Genomic DNA, 27,653 nt, shown 5'->3' with positions numbered 1-27,653 from the left:
CCCACAATATTTTTGCATAAGTAATGCAGATTCTAGTTATTTGCATTGTTTCTCCTGTCAAACCATAATTATGCAGAGGTTGCTTTTGCAGTGGAAGCTGTTGTAAGATGGTGTGTTGAAAGCTGGTGTGTTTTTATTTCGCTGCTGTTACTTGATGTTCTCATCATAGAATCTAGGCTGAAGCTCTTCTGTTTATACTGGAATTGAGCAGGATTGACACAAGCTATGCCTAAGGCATAGACACCACCCTCTCATCTTCTCATCAAATAGAATCTTGTCTGTCTTGTCCCCCTTCTTATTTTTCAGTGCTTTGGTGGTGTACTTAGGGGGTCAGAAACATTTTAAAAGTTTGTGTGAAGCACAATAGAATGAAGGCCCGATAGTGTGAGTTCTCGGGATTGCTGAAATATCAGTAGCCAGTAACAATCTGCAGAATAATGACAAAGTTTTTAAGGTCTTTGAACTTTTTGTTTTGCATCTCTGTCTTCTTTTCTTACTTCTAAAGTGACCTTCCCTACAGCTTAGGGTCCCGTCTTTCTGGATAGTATGCAGACCACCCTGATAATATTCCACTTGGCCTCTAGAGTTTGTTACCAAACGTGGCATAAGTAAGGGTAAAAATTAGTAAGTTTTAAGGAAGAGGATGTGAAATAGAAAGCAAAGTAAATTGTTGTGCCTTGTATGAAATCTCAAAAATATGTTTTTTTGAGGTCATTAATTTGATCAGTTATAATATCATATTGTCTTTTCTTCATAATCTAACATTATGCATTTTATAGGTAACACAGATGGATGCAAGTAGATTCATATCTGATGCTTGGTCCTAAACTCTAAGCCCTCAATTTTCCAGCTAATGACAGAGCAAGTTTTATGTGAGCTGTGTTCAGAGCTATACAGTTCAATCAAGTATTTAGTCAGATCTAGAGCCAGAGTAAACTCTTTTTAAAACTGTTTCTCACAGCCTTCTCCTGGACAAACTGGCAAGATACAAATTGGATATGTGGCCTGTGAGATAGCTAGGAAACTGGTTAACAGACCAGAGTGACTGATGGTTTTTACTCAGGCAGGTAGCCTGTCACAAATGGGGACTCCCAAGGGTCAATACTGGACCCTACACTGTTTAATATCTTTATAAGTGATCTGGATGATGGAATTGACAGCACTGTCAACATGCTTGCTGATGGCACTGATCTGGGTGGTGAGGTGGACCATTCAGAAGGGTAAGCCATCTTGGAGAGACCTGGACAGGCTGGAAGGGTGGGCTATCAAGAACAGTATGAATATTAACAATGACAAGTGAAAAATCCTGCCCCTGGGACAGAATACCGAAGCATGCAGTACAGGTGAGATCTGCATGGCCGGGGAGCAGCCTTGCTGGAAGGGACCTGGGGGCCTGATGAACAACAAGCTGAACACGAGTCAACAGTGTGCTGCTGCAGGAATGAAGGTGGATCAGATCCTGGGCTGTATCCACAGAGACATTACTAGCTGAGATGGAGATGTGATCATCCTACTCTGCTCAGTGCCTGTGAGGCTGCACTTGGAGTGTTGTGTCCAGTTCTGGCCTCCATAATTCAGGAAAGATGTGGACAGACTGGAGAGGATCCAAAAGAGGGCTACAAAGATGATCAAAGGGCTGGAGAATCTGCCCTATGAGAAAGGATTGAAGGAGGCTCATCTCCCTGGAGAAGAGAAGGCTTGAGGGGAACTTCATCACAGGATTCCAGTATTTCAAGGGTGGCTACAAAGAGGATGGAGCCTCTCTCTTCACAGGGAGCCATGTGGGAAAAAACAAGGGGCAGCAGATACAAGTTGTACTGCAAGAGGTTTAATCTCAGTATAAGAAAGAAATTTTTATATTGAGAACAATCATTCCCTGGAACAACCTCCCTAGAGATGAGGTAGAGTCCTTATCACTGGAGGTTTTAAAGATGCAATTGAACAGAGTGCTTGATAATTTGTCTAGGTTCCCTTTCCCATGTAAGGTTGCACTAGATGATCTTTTGAGGTCCCTTCCAACCTTGGCTGTTGAATGATTCTGAGATTGTTTCTACAAGTAAAGTGTTTTGTGACCTTGCATTCTAATGAGTGGCAATCTCTCTTCCCCTCCTCTCTGTCCTGCTCCCTTTGAGGAAGGACTGCCTCAACATGGATCAGCATTACTGCAGTTCCTACCCATGAAGCCCGTGGCCAACACGTGGCCAACCCAGGAGGACTGTAATGAGATTATTGTTTTTTCTTGGTTGAAGTGGCCCCCCCAGCAAACTTTTGAATCATTAGCCTGGCCTGACGGGTACTGACAGTGGGTCGGGGGCACTGCCCAGTCATTTCACTTCATTTCCTACCCATGATTTTCTTTGAAATGACAAGCTTTTCATAAATGAAACTGTAAAGAACGAAGTGAAGAAAAGTAGAAATGAAATTCAGAACACAGTCCGGACTCCAACATCCACTAATTGATTTGGTTTCTTTTTCACTAGATCTAGAGATCAATTTTAATTCTCCATTTTAATTACTAGTTTTTGTAGATCTCTTTAGAGTGCTAATAATATGCTGTGAACTCTGGCAATGCTAGGAAGCATTTTAAAAAACTTAAAAGACTGCTCATTCTACAAGAAGCTGTGTGGTCTGGCTCTGTTCCCAAACAAGTTCTGTTACTTGTCCTGAGACACACAGTCAGAAACGTACGTTTGTCTTGATTACTCAAAATATAGCTCACTAATTAGTTGATGTCAGTTCTGGTTTGGCAGTTTGGCAGTGAGAAATGGTTTTTTTGCATAAATTCAGTTGATTCAGATCATGAGAGGAAGCTTAGTTGTTCACCTCAGGTACAAAACCGGAGTTATCTAGGCTTTACTGATTAAAGGAAACCATCCATATGCTTAATCTCTTTATATGCAGTTAATTACTGCCATATGGAAAGAAATCTTACATCATTCCTCATAGGTATACTATCCAGTACTGCAGGCTGAGCAGACCTAGGAATTTATTTTAATTGTTAATGGTAGGTTTAATACCTCTTACAAACTGGAAATGCCAGGAAATAATTGGTATCTCAGTTCATGGGAGTGTTTATCATTTAGATGGCCCTCACACAAACTATAAACAGTCTAAATACTAATGCTGGAAAGACCAATTTACATCAGTACTTAATGTTAGTCTATACTTAGCTCTTCCTTGTGTTTCCCATGAGGGCAATTTCACAGTGAGAGCAGCAGGAATGAGCGCTGCTCATGGCAAGCCATTAGAAGTACTTTTTTAAAATTTGAAAACAGAATAAAATATTATTTGTAGGAAGTCTTAAATTATGGAAACATCTAGAGCATTTTACCTGTGCTTGGACTCCTATTGTTTGAGTATATATACAGTACTGAATTGGTGCTGGTACTGCTATGGGGAAGTGGCTTAAAAAATATCACACTGTTCTACATTAGTTCACCAGCTACTCCAAGAAGTCTGTAGCAATGGATGAGGGTGTTGTCATTGCTGGTAGCTGGATTTGAAATAGCCCTTTCAAATAAAACCAGGGGCTAATTTTAACATCTGGTTATTGGTGAGATAAGATGCTTCATGTTCTAGAGACTACAACATTGCTTGGCTGCTGTGATCAATTGGTTATTTTATATATTATGATAATAATTATGCACAGAAAGGTAATATAAATGTACTAAATATATTGGTTAGTTTAGTGCAGGCTCGGGACCTTAAATCATCTCACCTTCTAAGTCACTGCTTTTTGCTCATGCAGGAAATCATCAAGGATTTGAGGAAAGTAATGCTTTTAATTGGCACTTATTTCACTTGCTCAGAAAGGTCTTTTTACATGTAGTTCACTAAACCTGTTGGCTCTGAGATATTCTGAAGCCCCGTGTGCTTGGTACTCATGCTGATAATGGGCAGTATCAGACCTGAATGAATTTATAATCTTATTGAAGGCATAGGTTTCCTCTGTAGGAAACCTTGTGTGTTGCTATTTAGCTGTATCTATCTTTATCTGGGAGGAAACTGGGAATATCAGGTTTCCAGTATAGGTCCTTTGTTGCATTAATCTTATAATTTCACTGCTGACTTTTAGATGTTGGATATGCTCTTTGGTGCTGCTGCTAGGTCTGATGAACCCCTCACTGCTGCACATTTAGGTTTGCAGTAGACAACTCTGGGTTTGGGATGTGGTGAGAAGGCTGCAATCTCAACTGTAAGCAGGTATGTTCTGCTTGGTGCAGCAGTCCGTATGGCAACTGACACACCGGAACCAAGGAGGGATGTCTGAAATTTCCTTCCAGTAGAGGGAATGGGAGCTGGGAGGAATGGCTTAGAGGGCATACAGACAAAGACTCAAAGGAGCACTCTGGAAGGACTTCCTTGGTAATTCTTTGCAGGTTGCCCCAGGATACAACCATGGAGAGAAGGACACATCGCAGAGATGGAAATTAAATTGAGATTGTTGCCCACATTTGATTATGAATAACAGTAGCATATGTTTTTCACAACTAGGATTGGTTTCACTTCCAAATATATACTACTGCAGCAAGACTTGTCGTGTATTTTCACAGAATTGCAGAATGGTTGAGGTTGGAGGAGAGAAGGACTAGAATGGTAGGGATTAGGTATTCTTTGTCCTTNTTTTTTTTTTTTTTTTTTTTTTAATGGAGCAGTGGCTCTGCATACAACAAAGCCAAATAAATAGATTCCTTGCCAAATCACTTACCACAGAATTATTTTTAAAAATAGGGATTGCTTTCTCACATTGTCCTTTAATGAAAGAGTCAGTAGCAGCATATCACAGCTTTGTGCATAGCATACGGTTACAAGGGTTGAACACCAATGTCTTCTAGAGTAACAACAGGGGATGCTGAGATCACTTCTTGTTGAATCTGTCAGCTCTCAGTGCTGTCTCCTAAGCTGAGACTGATTCAACCTGTTAAGTGAGAATTTAGTCTGGGAACCACTGCCTTCAGTTTTACCTCTTAGAATTGTTTCAGTGCATCTCGCAGTGTTCTTTCAGTCCTCTTCAATTTTTTTTCTCCCATTCCTGAAGCCATGACCCTTGTGGTATAACTGTTGTGAGTCACACAGCTAGAAAAGCAAACAAGAGTGCTGTGGTCTGTGCATGACCATGGAGGTCATGGGTTGAGGAATGGGAAATTTATTCACTCCAGAACTTGTTTACTGCAGATTTGATGATCCACAAAGATTTACGAAATAATGCTTTTTATAGTACTGCCTATAGCAGCACCTACGTTCTTCTTTCTTTTAAGTAACAATGATGGCTGGACTTCCCTCAGGCAGCTCATGGGTCCCAACTAGCCCTGTGTGAGAGGTGGGGACAGGTAGCATGCATGCAAGCTCTGAGCATTAGCAATCTATGGGCTGTGACTGCTTTTATCAAAGAACTGGTCCAGTTTCATTGCTGCCATCTACTGAAACTTGAGTTTTCCACGTCAGTGAGCAGACTAGTGGGAAGCAGAGTTTTGCAGATGAGGTCTGAAATGCCACAGTATTGATAAGTTGTCCCCCCAACCCCTCCCCCAAAGAGGACTTCCAAAACGGGTGTATGTTTCTTTATTTTGTTACTTGAAGTTCAGCTTCCTGTGCAGCATTAGTGGTCCTAACTAATACTCTTTCTGTAGCTATTAATTCCTTCCCTGCTGATATATTTGGAACATGTCTCTGATATAGCTCTTCCTGGTACCTTCTGTTTTCTGAGCAGTAATGCATGAATATGTTTAGCTTTTCTGTGTTGTCTTTAGTACAAAAACAAATGTTCTTTCTTTGTGATAATGAAAACTTCTGTATGTACTTCAGAAAAGCCTTATAATGTAATAGTTTGGGGGGAAGAGTGATCTCATTTGCTAAATTTAATTTGAAAAATGTTTATTACCAAAAAAAGCCTTCTTTTCTAATACTGGTTAAATGCTGTAGAAATTGCAGGGTTCACTATGTACTTGGTCAGAAGGCAAAGCATATTTGTTCCTATAACTAATATGTCATATACTCATAGAATAAAAGCACTCCATAGTCTACTTTGATATGTTATATATAGGACTAACTGGGCACCAATGAAATATGAAATAGGAATTGTATGATGTCCTCAATGACCAATTCTTTTTATTCTTTTTCTTCTAAGGCTTGTATGATTTTACACTTGTTTAAAAAATGTCTTTTCCCCTTCCCCTCTTAAAGGTAGAGACCTGTGGGTTCTTGTTCTGGGAAGGTTTCCAACCCATCATAAGATTGGCATTCCAGAGTTCAAGTATGTTGCTAATATGCATGGGGATGAGGTACGTTTCAATTTTTGCAATGTCATTTATACCAAATACACTTACCAGGGGTTTAGAGTGAACTTTTCTCTGGCTTGTGCTACTTATTATTGAGGTATGTCATAACTCAAAGAGGACATAATATGTGTGTATTTATTGAGGAGTTTTAAGAATAAAGTTCCCTTGTTTTGGTGGAAAGGCTTTAGCAGACCTAACATCATAGTGAAGAGTCCTACAATCCTAAATCCAAGACCTCTCTTAAGCAGAAAGCTTTGTCTTCTGCAAGTGATAAACCCCAGAGGCTTTAACTTTCCTGTTGGTGAGTCAGATTCAGTAGTTTGCTTGTACATTATTATTGCTTAGGCATGGAATATGATAGAACTCTTAAAATACATCCTTAGATTAAATAATAATTGCTGTGAAGCATCATATTATTTATTTTAGGCAGAACATTTATCTTGGAAACCTTAAGCTAGGAACACCTAAATTCGCCTGAGCTAACACAGTGAATACAAAACAAAAAGCAATTCCAAAGCAATTAACTTGCTCTGGGAAGAATGCCCACTTATTAATGATAAATAAGAAAATGGTGATTATAAGCCTTCCTGGTGCAGTACATGAATCTGGATCAGAAAGAATCAAAGCTTCACTCTTCTCTATAGTACTTTCTTGCTTTCTATTTCCCTTATTCTTTAGCTTTACCTGCTTATATTAGTCATGTTCAGGATAAGTTTTCACTATGCAATATATTTTTATGCAGTCTTCATGTGAGGGTTAAATAATTTAGCAGGAGTGTATGTGTATATATATATATATGCTAGTCTGTGAATTCCCAAAACTAAGAAAAATACGTGTAGTAGGAAGTGCATCCTGTGTAAAGGGCAATGTATCACAAGTTATTACTATTAACAATACTGTGTGGGAGCACTTGCATGCCTACAGGCACTCGTGACATTTTGTGCCAAGAATTTTCCCCAAGTTAGACGAGTTTCACCTTGTTTGACAGTGGCTATGCTCAAAGTGCTGCTGGAAATTTGACTGATTTGGAATTTAACTCTGTGTGGGAAGAAGCTGATTCATGGCTTCAAATGTGTTACTGGATGCCCAAGACAGGGTTTGCAGCTCCTGAAACCTGTTTTGTGTCAGCAGGGGAGTACCTGGTGCCCCATCTGAGGGTCCGTATGACAGTCACTGCAGACTGCTGATGGGAATTGCAAACCTATGGCTATAGATCACTTAGATTTGATGGGAAGGAGGTGGAGAGCAAGGTATGATCTCATCCAGCATGGCATGACTGTCATATCCAATGTTGCTGCACTGCAAAAGGCCACATATATTGAAGCCTCCACAACGAAGCACTTGTGCCATTATCCCTGCCCACCTGGATAGATAGAAACAAACACCGTTTCCATAGGGTTGGAATTTGCTGCAGATTGGCAACTCAGATCACTGCCTAGGATCCAAGTTTTTTATTGTCTTCATGAGGAAATGAGGCAGGATTTTGTTTTAGAATCAGACACAGTGCCAGAGAGTCTGAGCAGGGTTGATCCTTGAGATGCCTGGGTACCACATTACACTGAATGGCGTGCTACGTTCTTGCTTGTTCCCTAGACCAAGCATGCACCTAGGGAACATTCTGGAAATAGAGATATTCTTTTTTGCAGGCCCTCATGATAATCTTTACCTAATGGGTTTTTTTAATGTATACATATAATGCACAGTTGGTGTTTGTTTTTTATCTGATCGTAAATGTATTTCAGATGTCAGGAAATGAATTCTTCATATAGAGAGGCATTGGAGAATTTGAATTTTTTTTTTCCCATAATCTCAGATTCTGCTGGATAGTCACTGGGGATAGATTCAACTACTCCCTCAATATATTAAGCAGATAAGTTTTGCCCTAATTGTATGACAAGCTTCAATTTGTGTGCCAGAGTCTTTCATAAATTCAAATTGTGGGATTATGGCTTCATTTGATCCAGTCAAATTTTTTGTGCTTCAGTGACACTTTCCATAAATGATACAAAATGAGAGAAGTTCTGTTCTCAAGTGTTGTTTGGTCATGCTGCCCTTCTACCCTGTCGTGATCACACAAATGATACTTAACTTTGAGTTAGCCGGCCATCTGCTCCTAAAACATAAAAGTTGGGAAGGATCCTGAATTGCATGTGTGTGGGCTGTTCACACATGCTGCTGGAAGAAAATCTAGGTTATTTGGAGAGTTGCCCAATAGGGAAGTTCTAATAAAATAATGTGAGTACACAATTCTAGGAAAAAAGTTGTTTTTTCAGACCTGGCTGATTTTTTTCTTAATGCTGTGAGATGTAACCAGCCAAGATTTAAAAGACTTGCTTTTATGGTCATCATTGCCAAACAGAGTGAACTTTTGCCCCAGATTCATAAAGAGACAATAAAAGACTCCTCCTGTTCTTTGTGTGATTGTATGAAGTTGGACACCATCTTTAGGAGTACTTTTTGTTTAACTCAAACCAGCTTAAAACTGATTTAAACTGACTCATCAAAATGGCACTAATAGACTGCACAAAATGCATAAGCCTGTGAAATGTTAATAGAGACTGCACTGGGGAAGGTGAGGGAGAGTTTGCCTGCTGCTCTGGGGCAGCTCCTATTCTAAATTAGGCAGCAGCTTCTCTTGTCCCAGCCTCATACTCTGACTTGAAAGATCTTCTCTTTCTCAGCCTGTACACTCACACATTCCTCCCTGGGGAAGAACTGATTCCATTTAACATTGTCCACAACCAATCCCCTAAAGTCATAAATGGAGTAGAACTGTCACCTTTGTACCAGCTGTGCCAGTGACTTGAGTCCCTTCTATACAACTGAACCATAGGATCTAACTGGAAGGCTGTTCCTAAACCAGGTGTATCACAGCAGGGAAATCCTTTAAGAAGAAGCATGTCTGTCTCAACAAACCGTAAACTACCTGTGTGTTTTTGCTTGTTCCCTTCAATGTATTGAATATATGTGGGTTTCTTACCTTTCTGCAGCTACAGTGTAACTGGGCCATCACAAGATAACATCTTTCTCAGGATGGCAAAGCTGACACCAATCCTTTTCTCCTAAAGCATCCACTTCTGATCGCTTTATTTTCTTAGTGTAATAGTATTTTGCCTCTTTCATTATGTGAAACTGAGCCTGAACTGATAGGTCTGAGTTAAACTACATGAAAGGATGTGTTTGTCTTGCTGGCTTGTCTTGTGAAATAAGTTAAAGTACCTATATCCTATTTTCCGTGTCATCATAGACATAGTCATATCCACAATACGGTTTCCTGAGATATGGCATGATGTAAGATTTTTGAGACATTAGGGCTTAGGTGAGTAAGGACTGGAGTAGTTTTATTTGTAATCAGTTTAACTGAGACTTAAAAAAACGTAAACAACAAATAATGACAGCACTAATTCTTGTACAGAATTTCTCACTCCCTATTTCCAAGAAAATAAATGGAAGCTACATTTACACTATCAAGATACCGCTATGGAAAAAAAGGCTTGTTTTTTTTTTATCACCTAGTTGCACAAAAACAATTATGCTATAAGGAATTTTCAGCACATATTCCTATGTCCTTAGTACTATGCAATATATTATGGAAGTGGTGCGCAGGGAAATAATACGTGCTCTAGAAAATAAAAAAACATTTATTAAAAAAAAAAATTGCATTGTGAACTATTTTCCACCTGACTTCAGTATCAGCTGATGTAATGTTATGAAGGTCAGAAGCACCAGAGGTTTCAAAATTCAAAGCAATCAAATCTCAGTGCTAACAACAGACTTTAAAAAAAGCTGGATCCTGCTGAGATCTGTTTCAATGCAGTTCAGCACTGCCTTGCCCCAGTTACCTTTTTCCTTATCTTCCTCACACTCTTCTGAGAGGGAAAAGTTATCCGTTTGTCAGTCAGGTGAAGCCTTGTGCTGAGAAGCATGTGGAATTTGTCCAGGCAGTAACAACTCACACTGGTTATTAGTTCAAAAGCAGGCTTTATGTTGCCATTTCCTTCAGTGATAAACCAAAGAACTGCACTTCCCTGTCATACGTGTGCTATTCTCAGATTTTCATAGTGATTGCTGCTGTAGAAATAAATGGATGTCTGCCAAACTACTTGCATAAACAGTCACTTTAACACTGGTGTATTTTAGTAAAGAAGGACAAACACAGTGGGGTGTGTTGTAGCGGTGCATAATAATTAATGCTGTACAAGTGTTAGAAGTAACATCTTGTAAGTGTGACGTTTAGGTGGGAAACCTAGATGGACTACTGGTTTCTCTGCTCTAACTCCACTTCCTTAGGTGAGGTCATGCCTGGGGTATGCTGAACTAGGCCTGTGGAGCAGCTGGGGCTCGAGCAAGGAGACTGGCAAGACTGTGTTGCCCTGAAACAGGTCCTACCTGATGGTTTGGATCTTTCTTTCAACATTGTTCCACTTAAAAACCAGGCCATGTTTAAGGAAAGAATTTTAATAATAAAAAGGGGCAGAGTCCATCCACCCATGGTCTCCTGGTAGTAGGTCTCTATCATGTGGTAACAACAGTGTTCTAAAACCAGAGGTGTTGCAGTAAAGTGTCACAGTGTAGGTCCAATTGAAGCTAACCTTAATCTTCTAACTGGCTTCTTGAGTAAGCCCTCTGGTAGCTGAGCAGGGTGCTGACACAGCCATGCCAGGGGGCAGAGTCAGAAAGTTTAAGGGATACGTGTACAGAAACATCAGTCACACCCTTTTCTACAGTGTTGATCCGTGCCCTGACACATGCACACTTCTTCCTTCAAGAGTTCCCCTGAGGAACACTGAAAGCCTTTCCTGCTGACTTTCTCCCTTTGGGGCACGGGAGGGAACTGACAGCTGAAAGTGCACAGAGAAACTTAAAAACACCTGGGCATCATGCTTGGGATACTGCAATTAAACCCAAATGTTCATTATGTCTTCTCGAAGGCCCAGAGCATATACATGCTGTCCCCTGCTCTTCTCTCTGCCTTCATATGAGACTTGAGGCAGGTTACGGTGTCTGTCCTCGACTTTACTGTCAGCAACCTACCTTCAGGTTGTATCCAAATCCTTTATTTGAAGCTCTGAAGTAAAAACTAAGTAACTCATAACACTTATCGACAGGTACAGCTTACCAGGGTAAAGCTTGACTGAACAGCAGATGCTTTCCAAAGGCTTGATCAAAACTTGAGCTATGCTTTCCCCGAAACAAAGACTTTCCCTCTCCTTCAGATGCCCTCAGATGTGCTTTTTCAAGAAATGCAGGGTACTCTGGATCCAAATAAAACCTCCCCTCTCTCATCCCACCAAAACAGTGGTAATAAGTATGTTCTTCCCTCAAGTGCAATGATAAAAGGACCGGTTCTCTTATGCTAGAGAGAATCTGAATCATTTAGTGTGCTGAGTACTTGGGTACAAAAATAGCTATACAAGGATTCCTATAAAATAGAGTTAGTTTTTAAAATACTGTATACATAACTAAGTCTGGGGCTAACTTTTAAGTGCAAAGAATGTAATTTGTAAAAAACTGGTCATCTTTCATTCTGTGTCAATATTGTCCTTTTCTATTACCTTCTTTAGTTACTTTTATCTGTTTTTTCCCCCTTTCTTTTCCTGCTTCTCTACTCTTTCTTTTGGTCAGGCACAGAAGAGAAGTACAGCAGGAGAAGAACCCTTTCCCAGTTTCTCCAGGCAGCAGTGCAGTCTTGTCTGTAGTTTAGCTGTCTCTGTGGTAGGGCCATTCTTGCTGATTCTGACTCTGTTAGCTTTATCTCTCATGCCCAGGGCCATGATTTGGCTGGTTTCTCTCCCTTCCTTTCTTCACCCACCCTGTATTCTTCCCAAGATGTCTATCACCCTGTTCAAGAGCTGCCTATGCAAGACAGGTTCTGTTGCATCTCTTCGTAAATGTCACAAAGTACACTCATCAAACCTGCAGAGCAGTCTGTTTTCACCTACTCAGGTGCTGCTTTGAAAGCTACTGGAAATGGGGGAAATTAGGTACCTTCCCCCCCCCTTTTTCAAGGCCCATTTTCTGTAGCACCTACAAAAAAACCCACTTAGTCACTGGCATTGTATATGTGTTTGAGTAATGCAGCTTCCCTTAGCAGATTTCTTGATGATTGCTTGCAAGAGACCAGCAACAGGGGTAAAATCTAAGAACAAAGCTACTGGGAGGCAGGGTGGGAAGAGAAGAGCTCCTCCTTTTTCCTAGTGCAAACAGCATGGCAGAATTGCCAGTTCAGAGACCATGGCTGCCTTCAGGTGTGACACTTAAAACGGTGTGATCCGCAACTGAGCCGAGTCAGGTTTGGCTCTACGTTGTTTGTTTGTTTGTTTCTTCTGCAATAAACAGCAGTTGGTATCTAACTGGCAAGACATGGTTTGTTCCCAACCTGAACAGCAGCTACACCGAGTTCTCCTGCCCATCATGTATCCAGGCAGAGTCCTGCTGGACTGTGTCTGTGTTCCAATTTCCTTAATATCAAAAGCAGAATTTGCCACTTAAAATACACCAGTGTGAAAATTCAACAAGATAATGAGTGCAGCAAATAGCTGTGGAGAAGTATTGCTTTTCCGCTGCTTGATTCTACCTGCCTTTTACCTGAGATTAGCTTGGTTGGTTAGAACATGATGCTGATAACACCAAGGTTGTGGGTTTGATCTCTGCAGGGGCCATTCCTTAAGAGTTGGACTCAATGATCCTCGTGTGTCCCTTCCAACTCAGAATGTTCTGTGCAGTATCTGTGAAAAAATTGTTCGTGTAATCTTAAAGCGAGGAGATGTGTATCTGCAACATCAGGTTCATCTGGTAATGCCACTCTGTGTTGCTCACTTTGGAAAAAATAATTCTTTGCAAAATTTCCAACTTAGTGGTGCAAGACTTGTTCTAAAAGATACTGAGATGCTGTAGCTCTGAAATAGGGCCTGCAGTGATTTACCAAGCTTTGTTCTTGGAGATAAAGTAGAAATAAATTATCTCTAGAGTACATCTAGTCGCACATCTTGGTTTGTTCCCATTCCAGGCAGGGCTTAGGAACCCTATAGTGCCCTTGAAGCATGGGTCACAGTGCAATGAAAAGTGCCTCTGGAAAGTATAGTCAAGTAAACACTGCTGTAGTGGCTTCTGGGGTAGAATAGGATTGATTGTTCATAACTCTGGGTCTGGAACTTGCCACTATTTTACCTGAAATCTGATAAAGGGAGATGTCCTGTCAGCTTTCACAAGTTATACAAACTTAGAAAAACAAAAATATGTGTTTAGCTTTTTTCCTACCACTGCCTTTCCTTGATTCAAAGTCTGCATCCAGATGGTTTTCCATGTCTTTTTCCAAAGTTTTATGTACACATTTGGTTTCCCCAGCATTAAAATAAAGCAGTGTAACAGGGAATATAACATAAGTGTCTATGGGGCCTCTTTGATCCTGTATTAAAGTTGACTTTCCATAAAAGAGGATCAATAAGAAAAGGCCTACTCTGGAATTATGGTAGGCTTCTCCTTTCTTTCTTTTGAACTATCACTACCAAGTGGTGATGCACAGCACTGACACTGCTGTACAGGACCCAAGGTTCCTTGGGCGTCAGTACAGAGCTGTAAATGTAGTGGGGCTGAGAAAACAGAGTGGGGTGTTCCCAAGCCCACATGATCTTTATCAGGTGCTTTTAGTTTTTGATAAGACTGTGCCTTATCCATGCAAGATTTAAGCAGTCTAGCTGATACAGTCACTTTCCCATTGTACAAAAAGCTCTAGTTGATCTGGGTTTAAAACCCTTATAAAAACCCTCCAGTGATTACTTTCATCTACAAAATTGCTTTAAATATATTTAGGGGAGAGCATAAAACAAACCAGTGTTGATTAGAATGCTTTTGTATGTCTTGTATGTCTGTGTAATCCAGTAAGAAAAACCTAGAAGTGTAAGGTGGTGGACCTTTTTTTATTATTTATTTTCTTCTTCTTCGTCTTCCGTAGCAGACTTAAAATAAAATCTTGTGGTTTTTTTTATACAGACTGTTGGGAGAGAAATACTGCTCCATTTGATAGACTTCCTGGTGACCAGCTATAGACAGGACCCAGTTATTACCCGGTTACTCAATAATACCCGGATTCATATCATGCCGACAATGAATCCTGATGGATTTGAAGCTACAAAAGTGCCTGACTGTTATTACACACGAGGAAGGTAAAGGTGGCTTATGAGGGTGGGAGAGGCAAAGGAAATGGGTGGGGAGCAATAATCGCAGATAGCCAAGAGGCTGAATCATACTTGGTGGAGAGGATAGTCTAGAAGATGTGTTAGGGCTAATTTTTTCCAGTGCCGTTCTCAAGACGCACTGTTACAACATAGAGTTTGTGAAGACTGAGTCAGACTGGTGTTTATATGTGGTGCGGCCAGAGAAAATTGGTCAGAATGGTGTAATGACCTCACCTTTTAGGCAGGAGACCCAGATTGCGAATACAAGCCCAATTCCCTATTTTGTAGCACCTTTAGGGTGCTACAAAAAAAAGGAAGGAAAACTCCACCCACAGGGATCTATTTTAGTTGGAGAACTTTGTAACCTTTCTTAACGAGACAAAGGGGTGCCTAAGCTTGTTGAATGGACTTCTAGCAGTGTGTTTAAAGATCATGTTGAATGCAGGTTAAGCAAGAGGGAGGAGTTATGCAGTGAGAGCTGGCTATAATAGGTAATAGTTGTACCTATAGTAGCACTAATAGTGGTACTAGGAAAAAAAACTAACACAGAAGAAAATGTAACCAACTTAGCATTGCATCCTGTGCTACTTTTGCTTTCTTTAATGTAACCATTACAGAGACCAAAAACGGGATGAAAAGCTTAACAAGCTAGAATAGGGAAAGAGTGAGAGAATGGGAAGAAAATGCCAAAGGGACAAAGTTGGAATGTGCAGAAAAAGCAAACTCATGAGCTAGAATTTCTCTTGGATCACTGGCCATGGCAACATCAGAAACAAGTGAAAAGGTAGTTTAGTTCTTTAGGTGACCAGTATAGATCATCCTTTTTATTAGGAAAGAAGTTTATTTCTCAGCAAATAGATGGGACTTGTATGGGGGGGCGGGGGGGTATATTTTATCCCCTCACTGTCAAATAGAGTTTAACTAACGAGTTTACAAATTAACACAATTGACGGCAGATACCCTTTTTACTTCTGTACTGACCTGTCTGAGCGAAAAAGCAAGTAAGCGTTTGTACAGGCTGGACCCTCAGGTTCAGGGAGCAGAGAATACATTCTAAGTTTGACTCAAATTTTTCCCTGTGCCCAGAGATACGGCAGTACAAGGGACACAGCCATTCAGTAGTTCCCTTGGTCCTCTATGCAAGTGGGAAAAACACATACAGAAGGGCAATGTCCTCCTGATCTGGCTCTGGTTTTTCTAATTCACATGTATGTCGCTGTGTGCATGCTATACGCATATATGCACTGTTTTCACTTGAAATACGAAAGAAGAGTTGTTTTATTGTGTCCTATGAAAATTCCAGTGCTGCTAGAAATCAAGCTGAAGTCTATCATCTTAATACTTCAGAAATAAGAAATGGTCATCTCATTTGTTTCCTGAAGACACTACCATGCCACAGATCTAGAGTACCTGGGAGGCTGGTGAGCTGGAAGTGTCCACAGGCAAAACAGTAAAGCGAATGTCTTCTCTCTAAGGTACAACAAGAATGGAGAAGATCTGAACAGAAATTTTCCTGATGCCTTTGAAAATAACAACGCTAGCATTCAGCCAGAGACTCAAGCAGTAATGAACTGGATAAAAAATGAAACGTTTGTTCTTTCAGCGAACTTGCATGGGGGTGCCCTGGTTGCCAGTTACACCTTTGATAATGGTAACTCAGGTAAGCTAATAACAAATTCTCTTCTCCACAGCTGATTTGGTTTAGGAACATTAGCTGTACCAAAGCAAAATTTCTAAGGATTCCTGCAAGGTTATTCTAGCTTTCGAGTTGGGATGGGCAGAATTTGATTAGCCCCATAAAAATTCACTGCCTAATATAGCTATTTGGGAGATGTTTCTCCTGTGTATAAGCCAGCACTGTATGTTTCATCAGTAATGAGAGTTACACAATCGCTGTCTTCATTCTGTAGTTACTGGCTCTTCGAAAGGCTATAGCAGATCTCCAGATGATGATGTCTTTATTCACCTGGCAAAAACCTATTCTTCCCACCATGCCAGCATGTACAAAGGGATTGGGTGTGACAACAGACAAACCTTTCCAGAAGGCATTACCAACGGATACTCTTGGTACCAGCTGGAAGGTAAGAATACCAGTGATATCTTATTCAGCTGCTTCTGATATGATGTTCTTACTTTCTCCTGCCATCTTTGATGGTGAAAGGGCAGTGATTTTACGCAGAGTAGAGGGCTGATGAGGGGTGTAGGCCAACTCACACAGATTCTCTGAACAGGACCTAGGTGTTTGCAGATTCTCCCAGCCAGCAATTACACAAGTGAATGAGGCACTCACTGCTGTTTGGCTGCTTCTGTGCCCATGCTTAATGCCTGCAATAGCTGTATAGATTATACAAACATGCACACGCTCCTTGGCACCAAGATCTTGTCCTTTAAGAAGGAAAACCAATCTCCTGTTCATATATCATCCTTTTTAATTGTTTGATCACTGAAATAAATGTTTTCATTACTGTTTATGTGTAGCCAAATAGAATATGGGCCCTGTGTGCTGTGGCATTGTGTGTTGCTTTCACCATCTGAATTCAAAGACATAAAAGGCTCTTGGAATGGCTTCGGCAAACCGATGAATTTATCTGCTGCAAGTTAGTTGGAAATGCTTGAATGAATTTCAGTCAAAGATCCACCCTTTCTCAGCCAGAATCATCATCATTCCCAAAATGCCACTGTGCTTTAGAAAACCCCACTCTGTGTTTAACTAGAGTAATTAAGTCTGTTTTCCATAGGAGGCAGTAAATACAAGTGTGGCATCAAGGAATAATTTATCTGATTTACTTTTCTTACTGGTACAATGCAAGGACCAACATTTTAACTCTTTTATTTGTCTTTTACTTTGAACTTAGCGCTTCTTTGTAGCTGAACACTCTCTTATTTCACTTTTAAGGTGGAATGCAAGATTACAACTATGTCTGGGGACAATGTTTTGAAATTACATTGGAGCTGTCATGCTGTAAATATCCTCCAGCAGACCAGCTGGAAAAGTTCTGGAGAGACAACAGAGTTGCTCTGATTGAATATATAAAACAAGTACACCTAGGTGGGTATGTGAATGGGGATGGGAACTGAAGCTGAGGCCAGGTTAGAGGGAACTCTTCAGCAGCCTGGGACAGTGTCACAGCTCACAGCAGGAGGAGCTCTGGTGTGAACTTGGGAGCTTCTGAACATGAAGTGCTACAAGGCCAGGGATGGGTAAGGGAGGAGAACTCAGGCATGTCAGGTTAGGGGCAATGGGTGCTTCTACAGTAGTGCAAGGGGCTTAAAATGTGCTGGGGCAGGAGCAAGGGACAGGCCCTAGGCACTGTCTGACCATACACCCCCCTCATGGACTCTGCTTTCCTGAGCAGCCTTGGGGCAGTCATTTATTTTAGAGGTGTATGAGTGCCTGAGCATAAGTTCCATGGGTCTTCTGCTACTTGGATTTCGTATTTTTGAAAGGTTTTTCTAGGTGTGACCCGGCTTTGCAGTTGGAGGAAAGCTGCTGCTTAATGAAGCAGTGCTGCTTTTTAATGAGTTGAAGGGCTTGCACAAATCTGTTGCTTTTCTTGCACTTTGTTGCTCAAAATATCTTTTTTATCTCTGCCTAGTGCCAGTGCTGCCTTAAGAATGGTGTGTGAGAATTAAGGGAAAGTCCTTCATAATCAGACATTGTTGCTATTCTGCCTTTGGGAACAACTAGAGAACAGGCTGACTTATTTTAAATTACAAAAAAAAGAAGGGAAGGGTGTGTGCAAAAAAATGTCAAAGCAGTACTGAAGATTGAGGCCCTTCAGTAAAATATACATACAATAAGTGTATATGATGCCTTCAGCAAATGAGATTTAGGAGATTATATTGCTGCTTTCTAGCTTAACATGAGGGTAAACTATTAAAAACAACAACCAGGGATATTCTGGTTTAATTCCTTTCAGTGAGACAGAAGTGACTAGTGATACTATTAGATGTGCTCAGAGTCAGTGAAATAGCCTTTGAGAGCACCCAGCAAGAGAACAGTCTGACTTTCTTGGAGGAGGCAGCTCACTACAGTTACAGGTCGTGATCTCTCTCCTCTCTTTTTCACAGGTGTCAAGGGTCAAGTTACTGATAAGAATGGGAATCCTATTCCCAATGCCATCGTGGAAGCCAAAGGAAGGCCTCATATCTGCCCCTACAGAACAAATGAACAAGGGGAGTACTATCTTCTCCTTTTGCCTGGGACGTATGTGATCAATGTAAGTGTGCAGCCTTACTAAATTATTGTTCCTAATTGCCTTGAATTCCTGAGCACAGTGAGAAGGCATCCTTAGAGATGAGTGAGCTGAACTGCTCGAGTCACGTGTAGGAGTTGTAAAGACTCTTTAGCAGATTTAAAAGAAAATAGTCTCTTTAAATGTGAGTTGGCAGAAAGGAAATTTTTCGATACAGTAACATCTCAAGTCCTCAATGTCCAGAGATAAGCACCCATCTGACCTTGACGGTGGAGCCAGCGGGGATGAGTGTCTGGAGCACATCGACTCGAGCTTGAGGTGTTTGTTTGAAACAAACCACAGAGCTCTCAGGGTGAGGAGTTGGAGCCTGGGATCAGGGCTGACACCACCACTGGTGACACTTATTTCCTTGTGTCTAAATGATTTCTCCACGGGAAGTGTTGGAGAACATCCATGCAGTGCAGGCTCTGCCTGCTGCCAGCTGAGGGCTTACACTTGAGCAGCATTGCAGGATTCCCTCTCTTGTACAAGTCTTATTGCTATAAAATGGAAACTTTATCCTTTTTTCACCCCATGTTCCCAAATGTATATTTAGAACATTTTTTCTTGTACATTTAAAGTGTAAACAAGCACATTAGACACTGGTTGTTTTGCAGCTGAACTCATTGTTTCAAACCAAGTAAAACACTTTTGTGTTTGCTCCTAGGCTACTGTACCAGGATTTAAATCGATGCTGAAGACAGTGGAAATACCTGACAACACTGGTAACTTCAGTGCTTTAAAACAGGACTTCTCTTTCCCAGAGGTCTCTATCAGACCAAGAGTTCCTTCATGTCCCAAAATTCCCCTCTATCAAGAGCTCACACGGGCTTCAGCTGCAGTAAAACCAACCCTACATGTCTTGGCTTTAATGACTGCTCTGCTTGTAATTTTTAAATAAAGTCAGGAATGAGATGTCATGGCCAGGCAAAATCCACTAGCACAAATCTGGCTTTGCAGACAAGAAATTGTATATGCAAAAGAATGTCTGTTTTTATAAACCAAATTCTCAGATTCACAATCATGTTCACTGTATTTTGTAAAATACTGGGTTGACAATCGAATGCTTTACTTTGACTATATTTTTAATTGTAATAGACTATCATATTTTTCTACATATTTTACTCTGAAGAAATTTTGTACAGCCAATGGAGATAACTGTGGAATTTCAATGCAGAAAGTACAAATACATTCTAAAGACTTGGCCTGAATTCAAAAAAAGTTGAGGATTGTACTGCAAATGTTTTATGCAAGCTCAGGTTTCTCTCTGAACCAACAGCTAAGGTGCCACACAACTGTAAGTGATCAGATCAATCCTATTTTCTCCAATAATAGCAATAAAGCCATTGCTATAAATGAGGAATGGCATTTAAAATATGCTTTTTTCTTACTTGGACAGATGAGACTGCTTAGGGCTTAAATGAGGTAAAGAAAAGTAACACAGGTTTTAAGACAAAAGGATGGAAACGAAGTGTAAGTATGTGCTGAAGTGCCACGCTCCTGGAAGCTGGATTATAATCTGCACCATCAGGGAGAAGGGAGGAATTTGTCTCTGAAAACAGTGTTCTACAGCAGAGCTGCTGAAAACAATGTGGGAACAGTCACTGACAGCTTTATACCTTGTCCATTTTTAACTGAATTTGGTGTTGAACAGAACCACCGACAATTCAGATTCTTTGAATAGCTTTAGCAATGGCTTTATATTGCTTCAGTAGCTTCAGAGCCCTGCTACTACGCTGTTGGGACTAACACACATGCCAGGAGCTGGCAGGCACTCTTAGGAAGGCATAAACCAGTTCCTGTTACAGAGGCTGGTTTCAGCACTCCTCTGGCTGGGCTGGGCTGTACAGCAGACAGGATTAGGAGATTCCTTTTGCCTGGCCAGTTACAAATCATTGTCAGGGCTCTTTGAAGCTGTCCAATAAACACAAAATTTATCAAGAAAAGCCAGTTCGTACCATCTCCTGTGTTTATTTTAAAATGTTATCTGCCAGTAATTTTCTTACGCAATTTCAAAAGTAAACCAGAAGAGATTATCTTTGGAAACATCAATCTTTTCCTGTATACAGTAAATAAAAAATGCAGGAATGCAGTTAATCCCTTAATGCCTTTTAAAATCTTTCCTGAGGCACTGCTGTCTGTCACACCAGGCCCCACCAGCTGGGCTGTGGAGCTTGGGCATCAGCCACTTACCTGTCTGCCAGCCAGCTGCATTCAGTGTGCGAATGCACTTCAGAACATGAAACAGCATTGCTGATTGAGAATGAGGGCTGCATGTGCAAGGTACTGGTTTTTTAATGTATTCATCATATCCATTTGAATTTTCTATCTTTTCTCACCCTCTGATCTGCTGTGGCTTGTTTACCGCTCAGAGAAGTAAGTAATTATCCACGAAGTCCCACCACTGATAGTTGGTTCTGGTCTGTCACTTATAGCAGAAAGAACTAGAAATGCCTTTAGTGTAAAATCCCCAAAACACAAGGAATCTGGGAGAAGTCAGCAGTTCCAGCAGGTGAGTGAGGGCAGCAAGGGTGTGCATGCTGGCTTACAGGGACAAGAATCTGTATGAAAACCAAGTACCAGAACTTCTAACAATCAAGTCATTGACATGAAAAAAGAGCGAACACCAAAGAGTATATAAAGAAATCTTTATTTAAAGCTTTTAAATGGAACACAGTACTCAGTTTCCCTAGAAAAGGAACAACTGAAAACCAAAAGATAAATGCAACATGCATGAAAGTTCTCACAAAGGGATCTATGCACTGTGCAAGTGGAGTGGATACTTGTATTTCAATGGTTACTGATTGTGGTTGTACGTGCACTGGGTAGCCAGAAGGTACACACCATTACAAGCTCTTGAAAGCGTGTTCATCTAGGAATAGTGGCAATATTGCATAGTTACTTCAATTCACTATGAACTACTCTGTTTAACAGTCATTCCAGCTATATGTAGTCAGACAACAAAGATTTTGGTTTTAGAAAAGCTATTGGTATTTTAGGTGTTAAGTAATCATCATGTAGATAGCCAATAATTTGGCTCACAACCAAGAACTGTCCTTTAAAATCAGGCTGTTAAGCTAAAGCAACGTTTACTCAAAAGGTGAAACAACCCCTTTTAAGTATCATCAACAAATTTTACATGTAGAATACAGAAACAGATACACTAGAGAGGCATTCACTTGAAGCTTTCAGTGTACCTGTGCTAGAAATAATAAAAATAAAGAAAGGGACACACTATAGTTAAAAGCAACAATTTTTCATGTTCACTAAGTGCAATTTTAACATTGTTAAAAGACACCTTAAGCCTAGGTTTTGTTTTGCTCGTGCAACCTTTAAACAACAACTCAAGATAAGCCTTTAACTCAGGTATGGAGTGCCAGAAAAGCCCCCGTAGCTGGGCAGGTAATCCCCCGGGAGAGACAGACCCTGCCAGCCAGAGGGCTGATACTCCAGCAAAGCAGTCCCTGTGTGAGCTGGCGCGGGGTGTGCAGGAGAGCACAAGTGTAACTACACTATGGAATGGGCTTCAGCAAGTACAGAAGTGACCCTGCAGCCCCTCCACGCTGCACCCACTTGCTGGCCCTGAGAAGGACCATGAGAGCAGCTGACAGAGCTCAGCACAGGGATGAGCTCTGCCTGTCCATCAGTCCGTGCACACGTCCAACGCTCCATCACACAGGGAAACGCCTCAACAGCAAATGCCCCTTTTCAGGCAAAGCGTTGCACAACAAGGTGCTGTAGGGTAAAGGAAAACTGCTGCCCCACAATATGTGTGGCAAGTTAACATTCTCGTTAAATTGCCTGCTTTAAAATTATCAACTCTAAAGTTACACCTTAACACAAGAGCAGCTGTACATTAAGATGGCAAAGAAAAGTTCTTCATTGCTGTATTCATCCTAATTATTAATTTGCTTTATTCAGTTTCATCATGCTTCTAATAATTTTCTAATCTCTCTTTTATAAGACAATTTTCGGAAACAATTATTCTTGACGCTTTCTGTAAGAATGAGGAATTATTTTCCCCTCAACGTAGTCATTAAAAGGAAAAAAGTCTGCCTGAAATCTTGCATGTGGCTTCATGCCCACACAGACACTACAGAGACAGCGACACTGGAACAAATTTACAGCAAACAGAACTCAGTGATAAAAATCGTACCACACTTTCACAACAAATGTAACGCTTTTCACCAATTAACATTTTGAAGCACTTTTACCCTTTCTGAATCAACCTGCTGATGGGAGCAGTGCAGCACAGCACTCGTGGCACACATTTCTGCCCACGTGCTCCTTAGGAACACAAACACAACTCAAGGGGTGCTGCTCAACAAAAAGCATCACCCTGCAGTGTGAACGTTCAATACAACCACCCACGCAGCTACTTCGGTTTCAGCCTCAAGTATCTCACTTTGCACTTCACTTCCTTGGGTCAAGAGTTGAATTTCAATACTAACAAATAGGTACATAGTTGTATTTAAACAATAAGTAGGTTTATCGTACTTTATAAAAAAAAGAAATGAGAGTTCTCGCACCATTTATATATTACTATTGTCTACCTGATGGGCAAAAAGGAAGAGACTAAGACAATTACTGAAAATTACTGAAAACAAACTCCATCAAAATATTCTCACCGTGCTCATGTTGCACCAGCTCCATCTCTAATAAATGTTCGAGTGCAACGCAGGAGTTGTTTTAAGGGAAGAAAAAAAGAAAGCAAAGCCATAAATCTTTCTGTGCCCTTCTTAATCTGAATAAAATCCGAATATTTCTCTGTATTTTAATGCTACATTTCTTAAATATTTTTCTTGAGATTTACTTAAGTAAGCATATTTATATGACTATGCATATACCAGTAGACTAATTCAATAAATTAAAACTCAAAACATTAACTGTGAGCACAAGAATATTTACAAATGGCAATAAATTAAAGATTAAAACATGTGCGATATTAAATAAGGATCTCAAACACCAAAGTAACAACAACTGTCAACTTTTGTACCAAAATTTTACTGACTTTTGTGCCTCTGCCCAAGGCCAGCAATGTGCTTACAGGCCAGAATGAACAGGGTGGTCACTGCTCATGCCCTCTGGAGGCAGAGCCGAGGGCTCCAGCGTGGAGTCAGGGCCACAGAACTGGGGTCTTTGTGTCACCTACACACCCCTGGGCCCCAAGCACGCGCTCGGCTGCGTGTCCCCAAGAGGAACCAGGACACCAGTACTCATCACTCCCTGATTCCTAAGGCATGCACCCAAACCAAGCAAACTCTAGTTGTACTAGAGGTCATTAAGCACAATATTAAGCCAGAAAATCTGACTCGAAGCAAAAAGATTTGACATAGTGATTTGCAGATGCAGAAATCAAAATTGCCCATTTCCTCATCACTGCGTGGATTGGAGGTTATTTCCAGGGCTGTTCTCCACAACAGAAGAATACGTGAGGGAAGTTAAATTTTAAAGCATAAAAGAAATTATGCTGTATGCTCCCAGTCTATCTTTTGCCAAAACAGAAAATGTTACAGGGAAATTGCTTCTGAAGAATAAACCTAAAGGTGAGTGACTGTGAACAGCAAAAATCACCACTCTGGCTATACATGCCTTTCTGAGAGATGAATTTTTTTTTTTTTTTTTTAAAGTACGGAGATCACTTAAGGGGATTGACTGGAATAGAATAACAAGAGTGGGATGGTACAATTTGCCCCAGTAGGAACTGGGCAAGGGCAGCTGCTCCCCCTGCGTGGCAGTTACACAGCCATGGTAGTGACTGCAGAGAAGGGATCATGCTGAGAAACCTAAGACATGGGAGACAGTGTAATGGACAAAGGTTTATACAAATTAAGCTTTTTAAGTACAGTCCCCATGTTACTGATCCTTCTGCATATAGATCTCTACAGTTTTCTCTCAGCTGCAAATCCCAGACCACAACAAGAGCACTGTCTGGTCTCACCTGCAGGTGCAATGAAGAGCCTAAAGCCTCAATGCAGCTAAATTTATAGAATCAAAAATTAAGAAAAATTAATAGGAAGTGTAAATTAAGGCAAGTAGCCCTCTATTAGCATCTCTACTTGAAAAAATTAAATATCAACCCAAAGGCCTTCTCTGTCTCAGGCTGAAGGATTATCAAATCCCATAAAACCTGTGAAGGGTTTCTGCTGACCAAAAGTCTTCCAAGAACTTCCAGCTACCTGCTGTTGCTTTACAAATGCAACAGGCAAGAAATATGCAAGTAAGAATCTGACAAAACGTATACAACTGGGGGTTATATAATATTGAACTGCTAGAACTTCAGACACACCAGGATCTTTTAGTGGTATTTAAAAAAAAAATAGTTCAAATGTATGAACAAAATGTGACTGATCCCAATAATTCAGACTTTACCTATGGAGGTATTTCTCTGCAGGCAAGCCACAACCAAGGATTTACCAAGTGTCTCCTGTACATCTTTATGCCCTTCTCCAGGTGTTTGCAGCCTTGGAGGTAACGATAGCAGGTAAAGTCTTTGCATCAGCACACACGCATCAGCAATGGTTCTGGAAAGCTATTGAACCTTGGCCTGCAGGATGGTAACGCAATGCAACTTATTCATTTAGGCTACATCTCCATTCTTGGAACTCCCCTGACTGCTTATTTGCCATTCCCCGTTGGGCAGGTGATTAGCAACTACCTGTAAAAATAAAAGGTGCTAAAATCATACAATTCCTCTTGTAATCTAGTTTTGCAAAGGAATAAATATCTCTCACTGGTACAGAAACTCTCCATGTGAAATACAGCCGAGTGATCTTTACCGTATCCCACAGGAAGATACTGGAGCTTACAAAGGCTCCACGGAACTACCCCAAACACCCCTCATACCCGAGTCCGTCAGCAGAGCCCTTGAGAATGGAACTGGTAAGTTTTTGACAAAGTACAGTGACGGACAAGAGCTAAAAGCAGTAAAGGACAAGTCCCAGGAGACCAATTTTGAGTTCACCAAACACCCTGCAATGGATTTTCAGAATTCTTGTGATACAGACAAGAACAGTTTGACTTGGAAAGACTACTGAATTTAAAGAACATCTATGTGAACTAGAACTGCACAGCTTATTTGTTTCTGCAGATGAAGGTGGACTTTTCTTACTGTTTTTATTCCAGTGAATGTTCTGCTGAAGTTAAAAACAAGTGCAGAAAATGATTCCCCTAATATTGCCCGATGATACAATACACAGCATCTCCTCCTTCATTTATCTTGCCTGTTCAAGTCTTCTCTCATGCTGCTAAATTAGTAATAACAATCATACTTGGGGTAGTACAGACCTGCAAACTCACAAAGCATTTAAAATGTCAGTTTCTTAAGACACTTAAGAGAGAACTGTATGACTGAACTTAGATCAATGACTTCTTAGGGGGACACACAGCCCTGAAGTTTATTTGTATAGCGTGCATTGCAAAAGACATACAACACCCTTCTCTTTTTCCAAAGCCTTAAATTATTCTCTATCACATTTTTCTCCACTTCCTGGTGAGATCTCCCCCATAATTTGGCTACCTGGAGGAATTTAAGACAAGACTTATTTATTTTATTGACTTATTCAGTGTGGGCTGATTGAGCCTGGTGTCTTCACTAGGCAACAAATACTGCAACCTGGAGAATCTTCTACCTTCTCAAGATGAGGAACTCGCATGAGTGACTGCTTCAACATGTGTCTCCTCTCACAATCACTGAACTGGGATTTTTAATGTGTGTATTTGATCCAGTAAAAGAAATGTCACTAACTTGCATGGAACATTAAACACCTGGAGAGGCAGGTGATTTACAGAACTTGGTTATTTCTACAGACAAGGATTCAAAATCTCCAGGTTGATTTATAACTATTGTGCGAACCTCTGAACAACTCCAGTGCATTTATGCCAACAATTATTTTTCATACCAAACGTAAAGAGATCCAAAATACTAATTTTTCAATAAGCATACAAAAATAGTTTCTCTCGCAGCTTTCCAGTCAACATCCAACTAACTAAAATAAGTTAGTACAATCATTTGTATGGGCTGCCTGCACACCGGGCAGGGTTTGTTCCTCTTCTTAAGCTTTTTCGCGCATGTAAAACATGACATGAGGTGTCCCGTTTTGCCGTGTACTATGCAGCCATTTTTAGGTCTGCTCTGACATATGACACAGGGCTCTATGCTGGTAACAGGCAGACAGGATTCCATGCTTTCCTCTTTGTCTTGCATTTCTCTCTTCTCAGGTTCCTTATAGTCCTCCTGACTGCTACAAAACATGCTGCTTGATGTTGACGGCTGGGAATAATCTTCACTTTCCTGGGACTCGGAAATTTGTACTGCCTTCTCCTCATTCTCATTCAGAGCTGGTTCTTTATCTTCAGTCATTTTTGTTTTCTTGCAGTCAGGAACATCAAAACCTTCTTCAGACTCTGCAGGGAAGGGACCTTCTGATTTGCTCTTTTCCAATTTCTCACTTTTTTCATCTGGAAGCCAATCCTCACGTAGGGCCCAGCATCTGTGGCAATGTCGTGGAAGCGGAGGATTCATTTCGCTACATTCAGGACACTTCCAGTAATCCTTTAGTGAATTAAAGGTTGGAATAGCTTAAGCTACTTGGAACACTTACAATTGAAGTATTCAGAGATTGTAAACAATTTACTAGTGTCAAAATAATAATTATGTTGAGCTACTGACTTGCTTATAATTTTAAAATGCCATTCAGTGTTTGGCCCCATTTTACAGTTCTAGATTATGATAGTTCTTATTTTAAAACAACTCTGATTTTCTTTCCTTTTGCAGTAGGTTTTTGACTAGAACAATAACAATTTACTATTTTTTAAGCAAAACTGCAGAAGCCAGACCACAAAAATCTTCAAAGAATCTCACGAGAAACTTCTAATAAAATGGTCACCATTCCCCCTCTTTTTGAGAACCGAATTCTGAAATGGGAGCTACTTAAGACTGAAGGGACCTTTCACCCGTGGGA

General features: G+C 40.6%; 2 protein-coding genes across 6 annotated transcripts in view; one reads left to right on the top strand and one right to left on the bottom strand.

The window, feature by feature from the left end:
- Nucleotides 1-19,911, top strand: part of CPM (carboxypeptidase M) — a 32,720-nt gene extending 12,809 nt beyond the window's left edge. The window contains exons 3-9 of the mRNA XM_027893303.1: nucleotides 6,184-6,281; nucleotides 14,271-14,443; nucleotides 15,931-16,115; nucleotides 16,366-16,536; nucleotides 17,352-17,504; nucleotides 18,527-18,675; nucleotides 19,358-19,911. Coding sequence (XP_027749104.1) covers nucleotides 6,184-6,281; nucleotides 14,271-14,443; nucleotides 15,931-16,115; nucleotides 16,366-16,536; nucleotides 17,352-17,504; nucleotides 18,527-18,675; nucleotides 19,358-19,591 — 1,163 coding nt within the window. The 3' untranslated portion in view covers nucleotides 19,592-19,911. The remainder of the gene's footprint in view (nucleotides 1-6,183; nucleotides 6,282-14,270; nucleotides 14,444-15,930; nucleotides 16,116-16,365; nucleotides 16,537-17,351; nucleotides 17,505-18,526; nucleotides 18,676-19,357) is intronic.
- A 5,032-nt stretch (nucleotides 19,912-24,943) lies between these two features.
- MDM2 (MDM2 proto-oncogene) overlaps nucleotides 24,944-27,653 on the bottom strand; it is a 14,809-nt gene continuing 12,099 nt past the window's right edge. For all 5 annotated transcript variants that reach the window (XM_027893299.1, XM_027893300.1, XM_027893301.1 and 2 more), the window contains one exon: nucleotides 24,944-27,244. In XM_027893299.1, coding sequence (XP_027749100.1) covers nucleotides 26,675-27,244 — 570 coding nt within the window. In that variant the 3' untranslated portion in view covers nucleotides 24,944-26,674. The remainder of the gene's footprint in view (nucleotides 27,245-27,653) is intronic.

The sequence above is a fragment of the Empidonax traillii genome, unplaced genomic scaffold (assembly GCF_003031625.1).
Source record: "Empidonax traillii isolate 1590-97213 ecotype Southwest subspecies unplaced genomic scaffold, ASM303162v1 scaffold385:size1130455, whole genome shotgun sequence".
Taxonomy (NCBI): domain Eukaryota; kingdom Metazoa; phylum Chordata; class Aves; order Passeriformes; family Tyrannidae; genus Empidonax; species Empidonax traillii.
Note: the sequence above shows the minus strand (reverse complement) of the source record. Positions and strands in the feature narration are given on the sequence as shown.